At 37.7% G+C, this 23,714-nt stretch overlaps 1 protein-coding gene across 1 annotated transcript in view; it reads right to left on the bottom strand.

Moving 5' to 3' along the window:
* The window catches only part of KCNQ1 (potassium voltage-gated channel subfamily Q member 1), a 2,495,454-nt gene that overhangs the window by 1,194,578 nt on the left and 1,277,162 nt on the right, over window positions 1-23,714 (bottom strand). The window contains exons 11-12 of the mRNA XM_044059185.1: window positions 18,613-18,757; window positions 13,002-13,028 (exon numbers count right to left, since the gene is read on the bottom strand). Coding sequence (XP_043915120.1) covers window positions 13,002-13,028; window positions 18,613-18,757 — 172 coding nt within the window. The remainder of the gene's footprint in view (window positions 1-13,001; window positions 13,029-18,612; window positions 18,758-23,714) is intronic.

Here is a 23,714-nt window from a genome sequence, read left to right as displayed (position 1 = left end):
TAATTTGCTTATATTTTAAAGCACAGAATGCAGAGTGACAGCCATAAAATTCAGTAATGAAACCTTAGTCGGATTTCCTTCTCTTCAACCTCAATATTTCAAACATGCTTTTGCCATTTTGTATGAACTGAGTGGTGAGCATGTTTTAGAAAGCTAAATGAAGTTTGGAACAAACTAAGTTGTCCCGGGACATCTTCATGGGAGGGGTAGGTTAATATTAAGGGGAGTTAAGTGGGTTGGGGAGGTGGAAGGGTTAAGTGGAGGCAGGGGTGGTTGGAAGGAAGTGAGATAATGAAGGGGAGGGGCTTAAGAGGTTTAGTCTAGTGTAGGTGGGTTAAAGCTGTCACATTTTGGCATGAACTTGCTAGACGGCATGTTCGTGTCTGAGACGACCTAGGTATACTGGGGTAAGGTAGGCCTTGGTAATAATGGTGGGCAGGTGGTGGAGGTGAGTAGCTGTTATAGATGTATAAACATTTTTTTTTCACATTATAGTAGGGTCAATAAGGTTAATATTGTAGGTCTGAGTCATGCAAAGCCCGCTTGGTGGTAATTTAGGCTGTTTTCTGTGGTGGTAGTTGTCAGGGTTGTGTTGCAGTGTACAAGGGGGCGTTCTCTCAGTTGTCTTCACGTCAGGTCCCGATTTGCCTTATGATTCATCTTGCCAGTAGCGTTATGTTGGTGTTTGTCGCACAGGTGGTGAGTCGTTATTTGACTGCTTTCATGGGGTGCCTCGTGGGGGGGGGGTTGGCATGTGTGCTTTCGCTGTCGGGCTTCTGTGAAGGGATAATGGAAATGTTATATTGGCAATGCAATTCCATCGCCTGTTTGTTTGTTTGGCGATGGGGTTCTCGGTTCTTTGGTGGTGGTTTTGTGTGCTTTGCATGGGATTCTTGGCGAGGTCAGCCTGCATTGGTCAATTGGGGTGTTTCCTCGGTGAAGCCCTGAATGGTTTTACAGGCTCTGTGCTGGTCGGTCTGACCATTGCCACACATGTGCGGTGGTGGTTGGTGTGCACTGTACGTGCAGAGGCAAAGTCACTACTTATGGTACTTCGGAAAAGATTTTACTGATGGTGAGGTTGGTCCAGTGGTGTGGTGTTTTAAAGCAGTTTAGGGCTGTTGCTGCCCAGAAGTGTTGCATTTGTTAACTTTAAAAGAGCCCCAGTATGGGTTGAGGCTTTTCTGTTTGGCTGGCACTTTCGCTGGCTTTTTACAGGGCTGGATTTTGCTTTTCCAGGATCGGATGGGACAATAGAGATGGTAGCTTGCTTGTGTGGGGTATGCAAGAAAAATGGGTGGTGCATGTTTTGCCTAGTGATGGATAGAGTGGTGGTGATTTGAGCAGTTGGGGTGGAGGATGCAAGAGAGTTGTGCTGGATTTTGTGCGGGTTGGAGCGGTTGAAGTGGAGCATTGGGGTACCGGCATGCTGTCTTGCTTAGTTGTGTTTTTTGTGTTGTTATCATCTTGTGGGGGGTGTTGGCAGTGGATCAGCTGGCATGCAGATTTCCTTTGCTTCTTGTGGACGGTGGATTTTCTTGTTTGACCTTCTGGATTTTGCCATTTGGACGGTTGATGTTGAGGGTTGCTGTTTGGAGGCATGGGGTGCACTGGGTTTATTGTTCGGGTCGGGTGCTCATCTTGGTCGGGAAGGTGGTGTGGTGTCAGTTTTTTTTTTTTGTTCTCCCAGGTGCATGTTGACTTGTTTCTCTTGGTTGAGTGGCTTTCACAGGCTTCAGGTGTGGGTTGAGTGATGGTTGCCACTGCGCATGCACAGTGCTGCATTGATTGTCAACCAAAGAGCACTGTGTAAGATGAATGTTTGGACTGTGCACTGTGGAAGGTGAATGTTCGGATTGCGCCTCACATTTCTATCAGTATTATGATATGTATGTCCTTTTCTTTCCATCTTCCCAGTTTATAGTTATCTGCAAATAGGGTTAACCAGAGGTCCCTGTTTAAATTCCTGAAATTAGAGAAGTAGATGCCAAATGAGGAAAAACCACCACAGACCCCTGGAGGACTCTGCTGCTTACTTTTGCAGTATTTGAAGAGGCACCGATCACTAGAGCTATGTTAGTTCTGCTTTTCAGCTAACTGACAATCCAATTTACAATAAACAATATAATTTTAAGAATTAACATTTCCTCACAATGCTGGCCTTTCTTGGGGTGGGGCATGCCGCCCAGCCTTGCAGGGTCTGTGGACAGATTTGTGGAGAATCGTTGCAACCCATGCCTAGGTAAGACTTGTTGCTTCCGTTAAGTTGGCAGTTTAAAATCGGGTCATACTTTTCGGTATCGGATTTCTTATAACAGATATTCATGCTGGTGCAGTGTTGGAAGTTGAAGTGTGTCCCCTTGTGGTTTTCCATTTGTCCCCCATTTGCTAGTGTTGTAGGTAGCACTACAGGTGGCTTAATTGCCTGGGATTTGAGTGGGAGGAATTTCGGCGTTCGAATGGTGTAGGCGCATGGAAGTTATTCCTCAGACCATGCAAAGTTTTGAAGCAGATTTTGGTGGGGAGTCAGCATTATGAATAATTTAACTGATAGCCATACATGTTTTCAGCAGTAAGTGAGATGTCGTCAGAATAATTAATGCATCTTGTAATTAAATAAGGCATCTTGGCTTCCTTTAATTGGTGATGTCCTAGCAGAGCCTCATCATGTGTGTTATTGCACATGCATGGACTGGTTATTGTTATTTTCACTGAGACGTGCCTGTTATGTCATTATTGGCTCTGCAGCTTGATCCCATCAGAAGGGTAAGTTGTCTTTATGCTATCTGATGCAGGTGGGACATAATGCCAGCAGGATAGGTGTGGGAGGAAATGGAGGGAAGATTTAGGGATGGTGAGTTTCAGTTGCGCAGAGCTCAGGTATATGCCTTCAAGGTTCTTGGATGACTTGTTGGACTGGGAAAGGGGAAGTTTGGAGGAGGCAGCCACCATGGTTTCTGGGGAGCACATACTAACAGCTGTCTAACAGTGATACGGTGAAGCCATGATATTATAAAGCATCAGTTATATCTGGAGTACCATAGAAATTCACGGCATCTCACCATAAAGTATGCATGCTGCTTTTCACTATGCTAAATGTGTGTATAACTTTTCCAGGTAGACATTGATGTTGTATTTCTAGAGACTTTGTCTTTTGTTTTGCATAAATGGGATTTCTGGGGAGGGGGTATCCAGTGTAGCTTCTGTCATGCTAGCTACTGAGTAAGTTGAGTGCAAGGCTTGGAATTTGCCTGTAATGTTGAGCTTTCATCTCCCCAGTTCAGCAGGCTTGCGGAAGAATTAGTGGGCTTCCCTAATCACCATTAGTTTGATTAGCTATTTATTGGGGAACATCGTAATAACTTTGATGGCTGAAACATTTTCTGACAGGCCTGAAAGGTCACTGTCATACCTTTCAACTCTCAAGGATTTTGCAGAATGCCCAGATTTGTACCTCATGATTTGGTGCATGCCTCTTGAGATTTGTGTTTGCTGGCAAATCATTGTGGAATGCCGTCAAGAATGGCGCAGGTTTTTCAAGGAGCGGGCCAGGGGTATGAGTCCAAAAGCTGGACGTTGAGAGATCATAGGAAGTTAACAGGCTGGCCCTGAGGCCCTTACAAGCCTAGCCAAGAATTTAGCCCATGTTCCCAACAAGTTAGCACCCAATGCCATGGTCCAGCAAGGACGCAGGTGGAATCCCAAGGGTGTATCTTCTGTTCGCTTATCCAGGTGGCCAAATCTTGCCTTACATTTTAGCCTGGGTGGGTGTTTTTATTTCATACATTATCAATTGGTTGACCCATGTGTCCCTTTGGGGACAACGCAAAAGAATTAGATCAGGGGTCAGGGCTGGGTGAAGTTATCGTCCTAGTAAACTGCTAGCTGTTAGGTTTTCTGCATTTTGTCTTTTGGTTCTACATTATGATGACTAGTGTTCCTCATTTGGGGGATGAAAAGTTGAGAGTTGGGTAGATGGTTTTACAATCTAAGTTAGCTTGGCCTATACAGGGCACTGATGGAGGTGGTATGGAATCCCAAGGTTACCCTGGTTTGTGCATATCCATATGTCCCTTCACGTGTGGGGTTTAGTTGTAACATACTCAACTGGTAAGAAAATTTTACATTAGGTATTTGATAGGGTATTAGAAGCTTAGTTTCTGTTACAGCTGCTTTGTTATAAGGTGTTTGGTAGTGGTACATTTCTTCCCGGGTTGGCAGGAGAGGCTGTCTTGGAAGATGTTTTTGAATGTGCGGTGTGTGTATTATATGATATATATGTCCTTTTCTTTCTTGCAGATGGGGGTTTTTGGAACACTGCTGTGATAATTTGGAATAGGTGGGTATAAGGTGGAATCATCTCTTTACATTGTGGAGGATTCACACTTGTCCTTTTCTTTGCAGATGGTGGCATCAGGAGTAGCAGTTGTGGCACTACAGTGAGTTCGCAGAGAAAGCAGTGGCGAGCAAAGATGCTGCACCTGAGGAGCTCAAGGTGGCAACAGTTACTGACTAATTGCTGAAGGGCAGAAGGCATCATGCGGTGGCCTGGAAAGGGGATCTGAAAGATGGGGTCTTGGGGTGCTGTGGCTGCAGTTTGGAATAGGTAAGTATAAGATGGAGCCTTCTCCTTACATATTAGAGGATTTACTTTTGTCCTTTTCTTTGTAGATGATGGTGTGACAAGTTCCAGTAGTGAGATAGAGCGTTCCCAGATGATCATGCTTTGGTGGCAAATAAGCGGTGGGGTCATTGGACAATGCTGAGGTGGCAAATGGGCGGTGCAGAGGGGACTTTACTGGATGGGTTAAAGGAACGTGGACTCTACTGGCAAGACTGAACGCTGAGGAATGTGGCAGCTGATGGGGGGGTGAAAGAAGTTTGGTTTTCCAGCGGGGCAGCTGAATATGTACTCACAAGGTAATGTCTTGTTTGCATGAAATTGTTGGGGATTATCAGAATTGAACTTCACATTGTATGCTTAGCTGGGTTCTTCCTTGCTAGGGGTCGGGTAGTGTTGGTGATTGGGGTTGAGTATTCTTGCTCCAGTGGCGGGTGAGGTTTTGGTAAGCATTCGGTAATTCCCAAGGGCTGGTAAGGTCCGAGTAATTACTGTACACCAAATGATGTTTGGCTTGACCCTTCCCTTTATGGGAAGTGGTTTGAACAATTTTGGGTAGAAGGGAGGGGGAACAGCCTGGTCAGGCTGGTTGGTGGAGAAGAGGGATAGGCTTGCCCTCTTCTGTTCCCCCTCTGATGTCTGGATGTTCACTTCAAGGATCTGGGGAAAGGAAATGAGTAGTTGGAGGAAGCTTGCTGAATAGATAAGCAAGCAGAGGTAAGGATGGTGCTTATTTGGTGGATGGTAATTCAATGGATGGTGTATGAAGTGAGTTGGGATGCTGCTTCATAAGTAAAGTAAGTGAGCAGAGGTATGGACCCTGCTTGTTGGGTAGGGTGAGTAGATACGCTACCCCTTATTAACATTACAATGAATGGTGTATGAAGTGAGATGGGATGCTGCTTCATAAGTAAAGTGAGTAGAGGTATGGACTCTGTTTACTGGGGCAGGGTGAGTAGGAACGCTGCCCTGTTTAACATTACAAGGATTGCTGTATTTAGTATCTGCTGTATGTAGTATCAATTATATCATGAACTGTTGTAATTAATAAAGTTGGTGATCAAAGCTATGTGATGGAAATCTATTAAAAGTAATCAAATGTCATTTGGTGTGATGTGTGTTATTGAAGGGGACCAGGACAAAGCTGTTTAGCCCTCTCCTTAACAACTCCATTTCACTAGTCCCCTTCTACAGTATATTGCTCAAATACTCCTGAATAATAAAGAACAGCTGTTACAGTAGGTTGTTGTGTATAGTTCTGAATCTTTTACTCATTAATCAAGGATAAAGGCTAACAGAGTTTTAAGTAAGTATGCAAGATCAACTGACTTATTTTAAATATTGACATTCTTCCCACTGAATGTTTACAGAATGACAGAAATTGATGGAACATGAATTTTTTGAAGAAGATGTCATTTATAATTATAATCTCAGGCATTATCTATTGACCTTATTTAATTACATTACAATATTTATTATCATCCTTGATATACAGATATAGCTTCATTTGAGATTGCTATTGCCACTGTATTTAAACCACAGTGCAACTGTGTATCAACTGTTTTGAAGTTGTCTGTTTTGTTACTGTGGATTAGTTACAGTTAACTGAGGTTTGGTAACACACCAATTTTTCTAGGGACATCTTCAGGTGTGGGTTAGGTAGAAATAGTAATAGGAATTAAGAGACTAGTGGTTGAAGAAAGTTAGCTGAAGTGGGGTGAAAGGTTAAATGGGAAAGTAGGAGGATGGGAAGGAAATGATGCAAGTATAAGAAGGGGCTTAATTGGTTTTATTTGAGTGTAACTGGGTAGGAATCACATTTTGGCTTGAACTTGTTACTTGCCCTCCCTTCCCTATTTTGGAATATTGGGGGATTGTGTGGTTATTTTATAAGTTTGGGTAGGCAGAGAAGAGGGTCAGGCTTGTCCCTCTTCTGTTCCCCCTCTGGTGCTGGACATTCACTTCAATGAGTTGGAGTATGAAAATGACTCAGTGGACACTGCTTGATATGTAAAAGTGGGCAAAGTTAAGGACACTGCTCATTTGGTTAGAGCGAGTGAGGTCATGCTGCCCTAGGAAAGGAAGTTTGGATGTTTAATTCAATAGGTGCGGAAATAAAGTGAGTGATGGGACTCTACTGGATAATTAAAAAGAAGTGAGTGGAGGTAAAAATGTTTATTTGGTCAGGGTAAGCGAGGTCACGCTGACCTATTTAACAGTTATACAGATGTTTATACTGTGGTTAATAAATTAAAATATTGGCCAATAAAGTTATGTTTATGGAAGTTTAATAGAGGCCAAACATCATTTGGTCTGGTGTGTTTATTGAAGGGGACCGGGACAAACTCAGATGCTAAAAACGGGAATCTATGAAAAGGATTCCTATCAGCAGACCGAAGACACATGTTTTCTAATACGTCTTGGTCGAACTGACAAAACCGAAACTGCAAAATATTGAAGCAGCATGTAAGCAAATTCTTTCCCTGGGAAAGAATTTGCTTGGCCACTTCGGTACTTTTCCATTTTTTGCGCTGTAATGCGGTCTCAGAGTTGGTATATTTAAGTAGGGGGTGTGTGGGGGGTACAGCCCCCCATATCGGTGGGTGTGGGGGTGAAGCCCCCCACTTAATCTCATGTTTTCATGTGCTTACTTTTTTTTTTTTGTTGGAACAGCAATTTTTTTCCCTTGGAAAAAAATCGCTGTTCTGACAGTTCGGTTTTGTAAGCTTTCGCTTACATGGGGTCATTTAATCACCGTTCGTTTACCTAAGCGTTCGGTGATCTGATATAGACCCTATGAAAAGCATATACGTGAAAAGCATATATGTGAAAGAACTCAGAATACCTTAGAAATGAACTACAAAGTTAACAAACATGCAGTCCCGTTTACAAGCTTATGTATGCAACAGTCAACTTCTTCTTCTTCTTTCGGCTTTTCCCAGTTAGGGGTCACTACAGCGGAACTCCGGTCCGCTAATGATTGGCAGTAGATTTTTACAGTGCCAAGGTGCCAGCCTGACGCCCAACCTTCAACAAAGGCACGCCGATTCACGCATGTCTTTCGAACGCCACTCGACCACGGGGAGGACATGCAGACTCCACACAGAAGGCACTCCAGCAGAGTATAGAACGGGAGAACCTCTTGCTGTGAGGTGACAATGCTACCGTTGCACCACCGTGGCATATGTATGCAACAGTTAACTATTGTACCTATATAAAATAACTCACTTTTGTCTTCATCAGACTGTCACAATCTTCCCCACATTGAATATCCAACTTGCCATTTCATAACACTGGTGTGGATTTTGGTTGCTGACCTCACCCACCTTATTCCAGTCAAAGAAATTAATGCAGTAGGATGCAGTCAGTTTCTCTACACCAAACAATCAAATATTTTACTTAAACAAAACAAGTGTGAGAAGAGCTAAATCCCTACAGCAACAGCAAAACATTATATTGAAAAAAAAGTGTCAAAAGGAACAAGTGTATCCAATGTATGAAATTTGCTTTCAGCACTTTTAATAGCAGCCGAGTAGCATTTCTCTAGGTATGCTGGTATAAAAGAAATTAAAAGAGCACATTTTTTAACAATGCTTTGTTACCTCCTTTGCTAATTACATGTACACTGTAGTATACATAGTGTACGCTTGTGGACAGTCCTGGTATGAAGAAACCACAACTGTTCCTAAGGTGGGACCTGGAACTAACCTCAAGTGAGTGATTCCATCTAGTACAACTTAGAGTTAATCAAGACGTCTCTTCATTTGATTGGGCAAATGTTTGGAGATGTCGGGTGTTGGTGCCGTTCTTAATATAATGGACTGAAACTCATTGAACTACCAGGGCTACAAACAGTGAGAGTAGAGTCTTTTACAGTTTCCAAATGAATGAAAAGGAATTACATTGTACTTTGACAACATATTTCTTAGAAACAGACAGTAGTGAATTTTGCAGTGTTTCCTCTGGTGTTTGCTATTTTTTGTGGCACATGTTCCCTTGTGTGCTTGGGAATCAGCCAGATAAGAAATTTATAAGGTAATAAAAATCTTTTTTCAAATTGTAACATGTATATTTTTTACAAGCAGTTAAGTGCACACAATCACAGAACTTATCAAGCACGACTGTGTATGTTTAATGGAACACATTAGGAAGGTTTAATGATACTTTGCAGGGGGACTCAGAGGAGGCTATGGGTGTAATAGGCATGCTGCTATCACAAGACTCAAGATATAAGCATGCTTCCATGGAATACAAGAATGTTGCTCTAGGTGCAAAAGAGCTGCAGGAGCTTCTTTTCTGCTTCAGCAGAGTAGGCTGTCAAACTGTGAAGCCCACCAGCTGATGCAGGCCTGCTCCACCAGCCTCTACAGGGAAAAACAAAGCAAGACATTTTCATTCAACAATATCTGTCTTTTAGATTTGTTTATTTGATGACAGAACCTACATGTGCTACTTATACCTTAAGATTGTTGTATATGTTTATAGTTCTGCACCTTTGTTTCTTTAACCACTTTACCAGGTTTTTAAAAGTCAAATATCATACATACACTTTTAAGGTGGCATACAACACCCACTGTCAATTAATTCGAGAAAACTGTTATGTTACTTTCAATTTTAGTTAAAAATGAAGCATAACTTATTGCATTATTTGCTGGATTACAAATAATAAGCAGTTGTATGCCTCATAACTACATGGAGAAATTTTGCAATTGTAGTCATTGACAGCCCCCTAACATAATGCGCAATGACTACAACAAGGAATGGAGAAACTGTATGTTTACCAATAATCTTAATGACCAGGATAAAGACAACTTTCTCTAAGATGCCCTTATATTATGGATTTAAAAAAGTGAATTACATTTTCACTGCACTGTTTATGATGCTGTAATTCATCAACCTGTATCCAATTAGCTCACTTGGTGAAAGTTTATTCTCCAAGGAATGCTGATGTGCGGTCAAGTCAGCTACAAACTTGCCTTCTCTCTTTGTCTTGTAATATACATTACTGATTAACTCCCTTCCCACTGGTCACACAGCACCATCAATACTGCTCCTAAAGAAAAGCTGTGACAAAGCTGCACACATTTTGATCTGGTCATTCTGCCATCTGTTATAGTATCCAAAAGAGGAGTCCATTTTATTTATCCATTAGACACCTCTGCAGAAAGAATGACATTCTGGTAACTGGCCACTACAACACTTGAACCTCAAAGAGTAGTTGTTAACACTGCCTGTCCTTGGACCTTATATATAACTAGAAATTTTATTTAACATTTGTTTACTGGGAAAGTGCGACTTGGAACAAACAAATTTTCAGTGGAGGCCCAGGGAGAAATGCTCCAAACACATGTCCTTGTAACATGGGAGGAAACCAGAGCACTTGGAGGAAACCCACACACATGTAAGGAGGACATGCAGACTGCACAGAAGGCACACCAGCCGAGAATTGAACCAGAGAACCTCTTGCTATGAGGCGACAATGCAAACCGCTGCACCACTGTGCTGTCCCAGTGATCTGGCCAAATTTAACCTAGCCAGTATAATTTATTACTACATATCTCCCAAGAGCAGAGTGCACTGACCTAGTAGGACTAATTCAACAATATACACATACATACATAAAATCATGTCATCTGATTACCAGATCATCTTACTTTATGTTTACATATATCTGCCTAACTAGTCCATATCTAATTTAATGCCCCATGCTTTGAGATTTTCTTCTTACACATTACCCTCTTTATCAAGTGTTAGTATTGTCTCCCTTTAATTAACTTAGCCCTCCAAAAGAATGCGACATCCATTAAAACAACCTTTAACCATATCCATAGGTTCTCCAGTCTGTCCCATAAAGGTGAGCAGCACTGCCAGCTACTGAGCAAAGGCTAAACAGTTCCCAATAGAAACACAATCACTAGCTTGACCTCCTTTATCTACAAACTTCTAAATGTTGAATCCTTTCCTTAATTTGTTAATTATCTCATCTCACATATTGAAAGCTATAAACTTAGAACTTGACCTTCCTCCTGGTACCCAAAACTACACTACAATGCATAGACAACAGCTTTTCCTTGATGGTTCTCCATGCTGGGAATCCCTGCTTATCAAACTACAATAAGTCAACCTATTCAACAAACTTAGATCAAAGCTGAAAAAAAACTTGTTTAAACAGACTTCCTGCAAATGATATACTTATTAAGATGTTACCCAACACACTCGCATAACTCTTCTCCTCAGACATTCCCACTTACAAAGGATCTACCTCACACCCCTACTTACAATGCATCTGTTGTGCTGTGAGATATTGCCAGCTGGACCAGGAGAAGTAAGGCACTGCATATGTGGCATATGTCAGCATGGCTAAAATTTTATAAATGATCTTGTGTCATTTGACTGTCATAATGATTTGTACATATGCTTATATTGAAAATGTACTTGTAAAAGTTGCTTATATTAAAAATGCTGCAACAGAATCTTAACAGTTCTAAATGTATATTGTGCCAGAGTCAGGTGACTAGATGTAATGTCATTCTAAAACCAGTTGAAGGACAAAATTCTGGCAGCAGCAGTTTGTTGCTTGTTTTTGTTTGGAATCTGATATAAAAGAGTCATGTCAGTTATCACAGTTCAGTTATTTGTTGTTGAGTCAGTTCAGTTAGTGTGTAGTATCTCATCTTGCCTTGAGGAAGTGAGAATCTCAGCAGTACATTTTGCCTTGCGATACTTGGTGAGTTAGCTAGAGACAGTCTCTCTTTAGTTCGGTTAGAAAAAGTAGTGCAGTGAGATTGGTTTTGTATTATTTCTTTTAGTGTATCTGTCAGCTTCTATCCACTGAGTTATTTTTACATTTCCTGTGACTGAAACACTGTTGTTTATTTTAATTAAATATTAAATATTCTCCTGGTTTCTATTTTATTTTCCATTATGAAATATTTTTATACCTTTTCATTGTGGCTGTTTTTTTAGGGAATACTTTTAACATCTTGAGAGGACTTGTGCTTATTTTAGTGACTCTGTGAAGCCAGAATAAGAAAGTGGTCATTATGTCTAAAGGCATAACACATCATAAAATTTACAAAATGTTCTCTTCGCCACCCCTTTCAGGTATTGCTGGAAGTGCATTTGGTTACTACTACATCAACAATTCACTGTCCTCTACAACAGAATTGTATGCAATTATAATTTAGAAAAATACATGCTGAATTTAAGCACTAGTTTTATGCATATTTTAAACAACAGTCCTCCACAGATATAAGATCTACCTGGCCAACAAACATTTTTGCTGAAGATCATAACTAAGGGTATACGGCAGCCACAAAAAGTCAGGTATGGTTAAACTTTAGTAGGGTACTGGAAAAGAGCTATCTGAGGCTTAATTCAGTAAAAGTCATTGGTGTAGGTCAGCTTGCTCAGGAATGCCTATTAAATTACACCACCATCACAACATTTGACTGTAATACCAGTCATTAAATATGAAAACATTCTTTATACATTCAGGAAACTGTCAACAGTGGTGATTTAATTAGGGCACCACCCCCCCAAAAAAATCCTTCCTAGTGTGTTGAGCCAACATTTATACCACTGCAGGTTGCTCCACTATACTTCCCCTGCCCAACCTACCACTGGTACGGTCCTAGCCCTGGGAGTATTACATGGGCACTAAAGAAAAAATTGGTACAGCCAGGTTGCTAATGGTCTATGGGCATGCAGAATGCAGGAAAACAGTTGTGATTTAACAGTCAGGTTGTGGCATCCCTGCTGTAAGCAGGAGCATACTAATTAAGTGTCCCTGATTTTGCAGAATATTCCTTTTGACTCATTTCATTGCCCTGTCCCCTAAAGAATTTTTGATTTTCTGGTAAAATCACTAAGGATTACACTCCGTTAATAATGCCAGAATTAAAGTTTCATGCCTGGTATTCATTAGAAAATGCCTTTTGGTGAAAAACATGCAAACCTATTCACTTATTAAGCAATTGGAGCTTTAAGTTCTCGCTGACTTTGGGCCTGTGTCCATCCCATTATTTTTGCCTTTGTCCAGAATTTTTGAGCAAACAAAAAAAACTGTTCTTTCAGTCAGCATAGTAGTTTACTGCTATTACAATCACTTAACACAGCAAAAACAGAGAATTAATAATACTACAGTATTGCCCCAGGCAAAATATAAGCAAATGGCATTGAATAAGTCTCTGGGAAAGAATGACCTTAAATGTAGGAGATAGACAAATCCAGCAAGGAAATGAGGAGCGACATACTATTAAACACGATTTCTTAAGTTTTATGCACGTGTTAAAAGCTGTTATGCAAAAAGGAGACAAAGTCTTTTAATCAGCATGTTATCAAATAATATTAATAATATTTGAAAATTATCTGTGCTTACCATTTGCTCTTAATGTATTTGAAATTCCTATGAGATTGGAGGAAGAATAATATGGAAATAAACAAAAAAATCAAGTCAGTTGAAGGATATGTACTGTAGTTTTTTCAAACATTTCACTTTATGTTCAGCACAGTTTTGTTATATTGTATAATAAAATCTATTGCCATTTATATTTATATGCATTAAAATGATTAAAAATGCTAAATATCACCATGATCTTTAGCTTTTTTAACTTTCTTGGTAACCTAATAATATTCTTCCTTTTCTTGTTTGATACAAAGTAAATGAATTAGAACTTGTGTTGTCTGTGCTCCAAGTTACCAGAGTTCGTATCTGTCTAACTCAGGATTTGCCTATACTAGGCACAGGCTGAAGCTGCTTTATATATTAAGTACTTGGTCTCCCTGGTTAGCTGAAGTTATGCAGATGAAAACTTGTACTGAAGGACACAAATACTTGACATATCCCATAGTTTTCAGACAACATGCTGGAAGGAACTTTATTATGTAAAATCAAATAAGGTTACATGCTGGAAGGAACTTTATTATGTAAAATCAAATAAGGTTAGCTACAAGATAGAGACTACAAAAATGAGTTAAATTAAAGGTTAAGGAAAGAAAGCAGCTAATGTTTTCCTTATTCCCAAAAATATTATAAATTTTTGACCCATTAGAAACTGAAAACTACTACAAAGGAAAGGACAAGTGAAACATACATTAATAATTACAAATGAACAGTTTCTAAAACTATGAAAGCCAGCTACTATTTGCTTTAATTCAGAGAGATCATAGCCATGTCAATGTCTGCATCATTGTACACTGTCATTAAAGTGACATTGTAAATGCACATCATGCTCTATATGTGGCTATTCAAATCTATAAATTTCATACGTATCTGTAAAGGGTATAGCTACATGTTATATGAAGAAGGTTAGACAATCCTTTCAGTACTTATTAGACAGCTATCAACATTTAATGTTTGCTAACCATGTAAGTAGGCTGATCGTGACACCTTTTTCAGCCTTGATCCAGAAATCTAAGGGTAAATAATAAAGTATGTATGTATACATATATATATATATATATATATATATATATATACATATACATATATATATATATATATATATATAGGTTCATGTCAAAACATCTAAACTCAAAATATCTAACAGTCAAAATTGTCTAAACTCAAATATAAAAAAAAGAAAACCTGTTTTATGCAACACTGAGATTGTACAACTGTCAAAAAGGGCAAATTCCAACTTTTCAATGTTTTGAGTTTTTGATATTTTATGTCTACAGTAGCTTTTAGATATTTTGACATTAGCTCAAATTAATGTTATTCATATATATATATATATATATATATATATATATATATATATATATAGATATAGATATAGATATATATATATATATATAGGATTCCACTGCACTCTACAGAATGAATAGCTTGCTGATAGACATTTCTTCAGCTGGAACTTGTTGAAAGAACTCACTGAGTACAAGTGTCAACAAAAGACCCCTCCTGGACACCCTTACTCATGTGTGCTAATTGCAACCTTAATCCCCCCCCCTGCCTCCAGTGCCAACCTTACATATTACGTGCTAAAGACCCTTTTTCTAACAGTAACACTATGTAAAGTCTGTCTGCAAGTTAATGGATTTTTTTTTTTGGTTAACAGATTGCAAAAGGAGACCACATTCCTTTCCTGTCTAATTTTTCCTTCCTTTAAAAGTGCGTTGTTTGTGAGCAGGTGTAATATGCATAAATGAGTTTATATTTTGACAAAAATATACATACACTCGTATATAAATGTCTGTGTGTGTGTGTATATATATACAAGTGTGTTGGAAATTTAGTGCAGACTATCAGCCAGTATGCTTTATGGGTGGAAGGAGGAAATGTGGGAGTACAAGGAAAAAAGCACAGATACACAGGGAACAAATGCAAACTCAAAATGTACAGTGACCATATTTAAGAACTGGACTCCAAATCCTGAAGTTGTGAGGCAGAGATCTTACCAATGAGGCATCTTATTTTATGCATCAGAGACTTGGAGTGAGCTCTAGGGTATCTGTAGTTTAGTACAGTTTTAAATGCACGTTTCCAATTCCAGGAGCTACTGTACATTTTATGTAAGCAGGCTACAACCCACATGAAGCCATTTATACTGAATACTTCTCAGTGGCCCAATGCATGATACAAAAACAAACAGTTATAAACATTTATGTAGCAAGAGTGTGGGGGTATAGTCCCTCCACTCTTTGGAAGGTGGAAGAAGGTGAAGACCCCCTCCACAAACTGCTTGAAATGTGGTATGATGAATTTCAACATTCACTGTATCTTCATGGCAATCATATGTTATGTATTGGACTTGCAGGACTCAAACTTATGGGGTTCAAACTACCAAAGCTGCACAGAATGCTGCCTATAATTATTACAAGCCCCTTTCCTACACAAGTTTGTGATTAAGCAGGGGCTGGAGAGCTCAGATCTTGATAATGGACAAGCTACTTGGCAGTCATTCTGATTCTGGCCCAGTATCTAAATCAGTGACAAAGGTTTAGAAATCAGAGACGTTCCTTAAATACTTGTGTTAATTAAAATGTTAGGAGAATAAAATGATTTGTGTGAATATGCATTTCAAATCTGCAAAGTCTGTAACTTTAACATATGGGGAAATTTGACTTCTATTCCACTTTATGCAAAAAAAAAAAAAAAAAAAAAAAAAAAAGAAAAAATAGGAGGCATGAAGGAAATGTTTAAGGTAAAACTGAGAAAATGAGAGGGTTGGAGATACCATACCAAGATAAAAGCAGATTGGCAGCATGTATTTTATGAATGCATATGTCTCAATATGTACTGGAAATCCATTAACTATTTTTTCAGACTGTTTATAATGAAAATTTTCAATTAACAAAGTCTTTAATTTTATTCAACTCTCCTATTCCAAACTGTGTACCAAAAAAAGACACTAAAATCCTGTGGTCACTATTGGCAATTTCACGTAAAATCATAACTATACTCTGGAAAAATGAGGCTTCGCCTACGTTCAAGGAATTTGAGAATTTAACAACAGTTGCTCACATGGAAATATTAACACTGAAGAACAGAACTAAAAGATCTACTTCTTACTATTATTCTTGGATGAAAGTACTGGAAATACTCGAAAAGATCGAAGAAGATAAATCATCTTATGTTTCTAACTTTATATAATATAGAATTTCAATGTTATTTGCATAGACACCAATGTAAATAGTTATATAATGGTTTGAAGTTAGTAATGTTTTAGAATTGTAAATATGTTATTTATCTTTATTTCATGTAATGTTTCTTAAGACATCTTATTTGAAATAATAAAAAAATATTTAGTAAAAAAAAAAAAAAAAAAAAGAAGAAAATGAGAGGCATGGTTAAGCAAAGCTGCTCATGATGAATATAACAAAACTGTCAAAGGCTTATTCATGTGCAGCTTTGTAGAGCAATGCTTGCTAAATACAGAAAACTCAGCTAACCAAACTCAAGCAACTGGCACTCAAGCAACCAACAAAAAAAAAAAATCAAAGAAATGCAGTACAGTATGAACAACATATTTTCCATGTGTTGCACTTTTGTTCCCCCCCCCCCCCGCAAAAACATACATTATGTTTTTAGAGTTTTAAAAAGGAAGACATGAATAAATTCCCTCTCTACCTAACCTGAGAACAAACCAAACTAGTCAAATCACTAAAATGGCAACACTTGTTCCATACTAAGTCAGTTTACATCAGATTGCACGTTCTCTGATTTCTTACAGACAGTTTCTTCAGCTTTCACACAAGCATTCACTCACTCTCTCTCGTTGATCTCTCACATACACTCTCTTCAGGTTTCATACATCTCTCTGATCTCTCACACACAGTCGCTTCTGCTTTCATACATGCATTCACTCACTCTTTCTCTGATCTCAAACACACTCTCTGATCGCACACACAGAGTTGCTTCTGCTTTAATACATGCATTCACTCTCTTTCTCTGTTCAATTAATTCAATTCCAATCCACTCAGCTTGCCATTGAAAACTGTTACTGGTGCCATGCTTTCTAGTGGAAATATAAGTTTAAAATATTATTATTCCAGCCATGTTTTTAATTACTGTATTTCAATATTAAAATCAAATCAGTATCATGTTTATGGTATGGTATATTGTAGGGTACAATATTAGTCAAGTCTACTTTTAATAGTAACTCAAGCAACAGAAACTACAGATATTCGGTATCTACCAATCTCCATGGGTTCCAGTTAACAGAGTTTACTGTACAAAGTTTGCCTTTTGAAAATATAGCTCTTATATTTCTTATTCTGCCTCTGATGCTGTCATTCACGTGAGGGGGATTGATGCTTAGGAATTCCTCTTCCATATTGTTGAGGACTTTAGAATGTAGAAAATATTTCTGAATATATTTCTAACTACATTGTAAATAAAATCAAATTGTTTCTTACCAATTTTAATCAAAGATCATACATTACATACATTAAATAAATAACTTTTATGTTAAAGATTTACTTTTGACTTGTATCAACCTTTTTTCCGTCCATTCTAAATTTACTCTTAAGGACCCTGCTTTGGTAGTTGTGAATAAAAGATAAAGCTTAACTACTACCTTCATTGGTTTAAACTGAGACCTGCTTCCATGTGTAATGAGTAATGATGGTCCATTGCCTTTAACAGTTTGACAAACATATTTTGGTAATTTCTAGATGTCACTTTAATGATCATCTTTACAAAGTTCAGTCTTGCTACTGAGACAGGCTTATCACACAAATTCCCTTACTTCCATTTGTCATGTGTACATGCTTGTCTTGTTGATTTATTTGCATTTTAGGATACACAAAATCTTAATTGTTTTCTGCAGATAAAATGGAGCTTATATTAATTTTAAGTCTCACTATATCTATTCACGCAATGACAACTCTGGCACTATTGTTATCCTGAAAACTAACAATCAAGGCTCCATGTTTGGCTATCAAAATCAAAAAAACAAGGACAGCTAAATACCAAACATTAAACTTTTAAAGGTGAAATTAGCGAACAACTACTTCTATGAAAATAAATTCATCGAATGGCCATAGTTGGCCAACAATAAGATAGTAATGTGATGCATAAGGTAAGTGAAGCAAAACCTTTTAAATTTTCCCTATTTCCCATGGTAGTGCGATCTTGGGGTTGTTATATATAGTTAAGGGGGGTGTGGGGGGGTGCAGCCCCCCCCCCACCTTGGTTGGTTGTGTTCCTGATGTTGGCTGACTATGGCAATTCAGTGAATTTACTTTCATTGAAGTAGGTGTTTGCTAAATTTTACTTTTCAATATTTCACATTCAATATTTAGCTGTTCATGTTTTTTTTGCTTTCGATATCCTATGCTATATCCGACAATCAATAGGCTTAGCAATTTTCTCTTAAAAGAAGAAAAAAAATACCATTAAAATGCAGTGTTACAATACAATAAATCAAAACATATACTACTTTCCTGTTCTAGCAACCTTATAAAGAAGTGTACACATTTCTCATATACAGCGTGCAATCAGTACCACCTTATTGAAGGCAAACTGAAGGAAAGGTACCAACCTGAAAAGTCATAGCCATCAATATTAAGGTTGTTCGACTTTTGTTCATCCATGACATGGTCGTATGTAATATGTGGAATTGTTAGCATCTTCTCTGAAGCATTCAGGCCATTGTCCTTTTCCGTTTTTAATTTCTTCTTTTTGGCCTAGAAAAATGAATGAGATTTTTTTTAAACAAGAAACATCTTTATTAAATTATCATGTATGACATAGGGACTCATACATTTATATAAATGAAAACAAACCATACTGACAATTTTAGTTGCAAACATTATACATCACAAAACATATGGACATAATTTTTGTTGCAAACGTTATACATTACTTATAATCTATCCAGTCATTGTAAGTCAAACATTACAGAGCTCATTCAAATCCTGCCTTCTTTTACACCTCATTCCTCTTCTGCATGCATTGTTCCCACAGTTCCCATTTTTTCTATGTAATTTGCTCCTACCCTTTTCTACAGATCCCAATTCAAGCTGTTTTATCTTTGTTACTATATTCACCACTTCTAGTAAAGTTGATTTAGACTTTGATTTCCATTTTCTGGTAAATGTTTTTTTTGTCAGCCACCAAAATTAGACTCAGCTAGACCTTACTATGTCTAGGCGAGCCCCCCCCCCCGAACTTATATATAGCAACTCCAAGATCCCCATACTTCAGAAAAAAGGGAATATTCCAAGAAATGTCATCTCAGATTTGGTATATGTAAGTCTGATCTTTCGGCCATTCAGTCCTCATATTTTGGGACTCGCTCTAGCAGGTCCCGACATTTCAAATGGTTAGCACGCACAGGCTGTAATCCACTGCCTGTTATATGATCAAGTAAAATGTGCACATATGAACTAATGAGATTTCTGGGCAGAAAATCCATTTTACTGGTCCACACATTTTGAACAAATGACACTGGGCATCTGCACCAGCGAAAAATCTATATAAAGAGACATCTCATGACAAAAATGACAGGTATTCGAGTAACAAAAAGACTTCTACCCCTCTGTCTTTTGCCAAAGATCATACCTATAGAATGATTTTTTTTTAACCTAGAGATATCACAATGATTTACATACAAAAGAACACATTTTCTGTATTCTACAAAGAAAAAGGGACAGAGGTATTACACATGTGCAAATAATATTGTGTAATGCAAGTCATGTGCCTGAATATTTGCTGTTATAGTAAGTTTTTAACTGATCAGCATTCACTATTTACATCTCTATCATCACATCCCTTTACACAAGCATGTACCACAGAGATTAAAAAAATAGTCTAAGGACAAGAATCTATAAAATTCTGAAAGCAAGCTTTGTAAAAAAAATATATATATAGAATACAGTACAGATTTTACAGACACCACCATTTAAATGAATTTTAAACATTATTTTTCACTTGTAAGTTCAGGAACCAAATACAGAACTTGTGCTTAAAGTTTCTATTAAAGAGATACAAATCTACTTCTTTAATGTAAAGACAAACATTCAAGATCTATAGTTGACCAGGTTTGCATTTGACTGCAAACAGGTTGCCATGACTGTCTCTCCTATAAGCTTGCATATCCCCACGAGGATCTGGATAGATTCAGAAGTTGGTGTTCCAACTATGATGTTAGACATAATATAAATATGTAATGTAGATGCATTTGGAAAGCTGACATATCACACTGAATGCTACATAAATGGAACCTCACTTAAAGTTGACATTGTCATAAAAAATATGGTAGATTCATAAAAAACTAATTTTCAAAGCATTATTAAATATCATTTATAATGAGGGCATCTTTTTTTTTTACATTGTCTAATTAAAGAAGATACTTTTTCCAGATTAATAGTCCTTCCATTTTCTTCCCTTAAGTCAATCAACAAATACAATGTACCACCTGGTATGTGTCTGTCCAAACATGTAATCAGACTTGAAATACCAGTGTTTTTGAACCAAGAGAAATGAAGGGTTGAATTCCTTATTTGCTTTGTTCATAGTCTAAATTGCCTCTGTTTTTTTTTTTTTTTTTTTTTACATACTGTACAGACTCCTACATGGAGATCTGTCCTGTATCCAGGGTTTTGAAAGACCCTGCCTTGCCACATATTCTCCACATCAGAAACATTGGTAATGTCAAGAAGTTTTACCCCAATGTTCCCAGCTTACTTTATACCACAAAAAAAGACTTCTGTGATGATACGCTCACAGAGTCAAAATTAACTTGCATGTTAAACTGCGTAACACTGGCCTCTTTCAAGTCCTGAATATTTGATGGGTTGACAAATTCACTCCAATGACTAGGAATATGTCCATTATCAAGAAGGGAGATACAAGCTAAGCTCCCTAGCATGCATTGTTAGGTTCTACAGGGTCACTCATGCCACCAGCCTAGTACTGACCTGTGAAAATCTTTAGCTCTTTTTTGTGTTTGCTTTCCTCTACATTCATTATAAATCAATTACAATTGCCCACTATGTTCCCATTAGAGTCTGTTATGACTGGTTTTAGTCATGCCTCAGAAATATCAAAGGCTTGCAGCCATGTTTTAGTAATGTCAAAGATTGCATTCATTCATACTTTTCAGTAAGATATTTTCAGTGACTTTGATACTTAAGTTCATATCTAGTTACTAAGTATGCAGTTTACGAGACACTTGAGACTAGATCAACCACCCATTTTCATTCTCTAGTTAAATGACTTGTTCAAAGTCACACAATAAGCAAACAGAGTCAGAGGAACTCAAACCTGCCTACAGGAAGCAGTTCATTAACAGCGTATAGCCTACAGGAAGCAGTTCATTAACAGTGTATAATGCTTACAGGAAGCAGTTCATTAACAGCATATAGTCTTCATTCTCTGCACCAGCTACCACAGTAATGAATTAGTAAGTGATGAATTACTGAGAGTCCTTTATTTTTTATAACTGAGAATGCATGTTACACAAGCAATAATGCCCAACAGTGTCAGTGTGTGTTATTGTGAAAATAAAGCCTTTCCAGGGGTGTTCAGAGAAGGGCATTATTTCCACTCTGCATCACTTAGAGAATGGGCTGTCTGTAAAATTGCTGTGTTTTACTTATTTATTTTTTTTATTACTACATTATTTTGATATATGTAAAATAGTTCCTCTACCTAATGTTCCAAAGTTGCTGTAGTATATGTAAACGGTGTTGGAGAAAGCATTTTACATCCAAAATATATCATTCATATGTGTTTACTACACTAACGACCACAAGGACTTTTTTAAACCTAGCACTGCATCCCAAATCTCTGAGAAGTTCTGATACGCTTGATAAGTGTAAGCATCATTTAAAAAAATCTATTTACTTACTTTTTGGTCCCTTATTCCTAAATGTGTGATTTGTTGCCAGTGATTGGAGACTGAAGACATTCAATTATGACATACATTTGACTTTCAGGTTTCACTTCATTCACAAAATTGATGCTAACACAAATCCTGTTATTCAAGCTACTTTGTAATTTCACAGGAATAAAATTTAAAATATCTTCCTATTTTTGAGACTTTGTTTCCCCCTTTATTTCAGGCTTTATCCAGATTTCTTGAGCTAAAAGGTTGAGAGGTATGCAAACTTCTTTACTGCTGCTGGCCCACTGATATCACACTCTCTCATACACTCACTCAATCATACATACAGACTTGCACTTCATATAATGCATGCTAACACACCTATTATTCAACCAATTTTGTGATTAAGTATTTAAAAAAACATTGTAATCAAGTGCTTAAATATCTTCCTATTATCGAGATATCTTGAGGTTGAGAGGTACGCAAACTGCTTAATTTCTGTGGCCACTGCTAGATCGAATCGACTCACACAACTCGCTTTCATGCACACAAGCATGCAAACGCTCACACGCAGACAAAAGCAAACACATGCACATCAACAGACACACTTTTTTTCTGTTTTACCGAGTCTTACACTTGCTAGACAGCAAAAGTGCTGCTTAGTGATTACAAAATAATGGCTCGATCACTCTCACTTTCACTGACATGCACTCAAACACAGGCAACCACACACACTTTTTTATAATTTTCTTTTTTTTATATATTTTACACTTGCTAAATAGAAGAAGTGCTACTTAGTGAGCATAAAATGAATGCTTTACATCTTTTCAATTCAGATATAATAAAATATTGCATTTTTTCTCAATGTTGACGTACATTATTTTCTAGTTATAAACAACTTGGACATGAACTTACAATCAATATAATTGTACTGTAGCATGTTTTGATATTACTCACTGCATACAACATAAGTGTGGTCAACAGCAATAATGTGTGACATAAAGAAGCTATGGAAAGCAGCCAAGAACAGTCCAGAAATTAACATTTTTTGAGAGCTTTTATGTAGCAGAGTTTTATAGAGAATAATGTCATTTTAACTAAATACAGAGAAAATGTATGTATGTGTGTTTGCATGTATATTTGTTTGATGTACGGACACAAACACAAAACATATATAGAAACACATATACACTAAAGATACTGAAATTCTACAAGCAACAAAATTCATGTAAACTTTAGTTATGGGAAATTCATTAATTCATAACCATTTATTAAACATGTTTTAGATGACAGGCTTTAATCAGTCTGATACCATTTACCTCAGAAAAACAAAATGTAGGTTAAATACATACATACATATATATCCAATCTCAGGCAGGGGAATATTCCCTTTCCCCTGAGACTATATGATGTCAGAGGTAGTATATGTAACTAGCAGGGCATGTGTGGGGGTACAGCCCCCCCACATAGGTTGGGCAGGGGGGTTGACCCCCTGTAAGAATGATGCTTTAAAGTTGCAATCACTGAGGTTCTTTCTTGGTGCATATGCGTTAGTGTGTCAACATTTGGTTTGTCAATCTTTTGCAGATGACGTTGCAGAGGTCAACGTATGGGCTACCTGACTAAAGTGACCACACCCATAAGACTTATTTATTTATTTACACACACACACACACACACACACACACACACACACACACACACACCTACACCTACACCTGTGTGCGTTTGTGAGTGCTTGCCCATTTGTCATTCTGGATATCTATGTGGGACAACCACATTCCTTACATCGGATAAATTGACTTTTCTACTAA

The sequence above is a fragment of the Protopterus annectens genome, chromosome 17.part0 (assembly GCF_019279795.1).
Source record: "Protopterus annectens isolate FY-2018-M chromosome 17.part0, PAN1.0, whole genome shotgun sequence".
Classification (NCBI taxonomy): Eukaryota; Metazoa; Chordata; order Ceratodontiformes; family Protopteridae; genus Protopterus; species Protopterus annectens.
The sequence above is the reverse complement of the archived record's forward strand: the minus strand, read 5'-3'. Positions and strand labels throughout refer to the sequence as shown.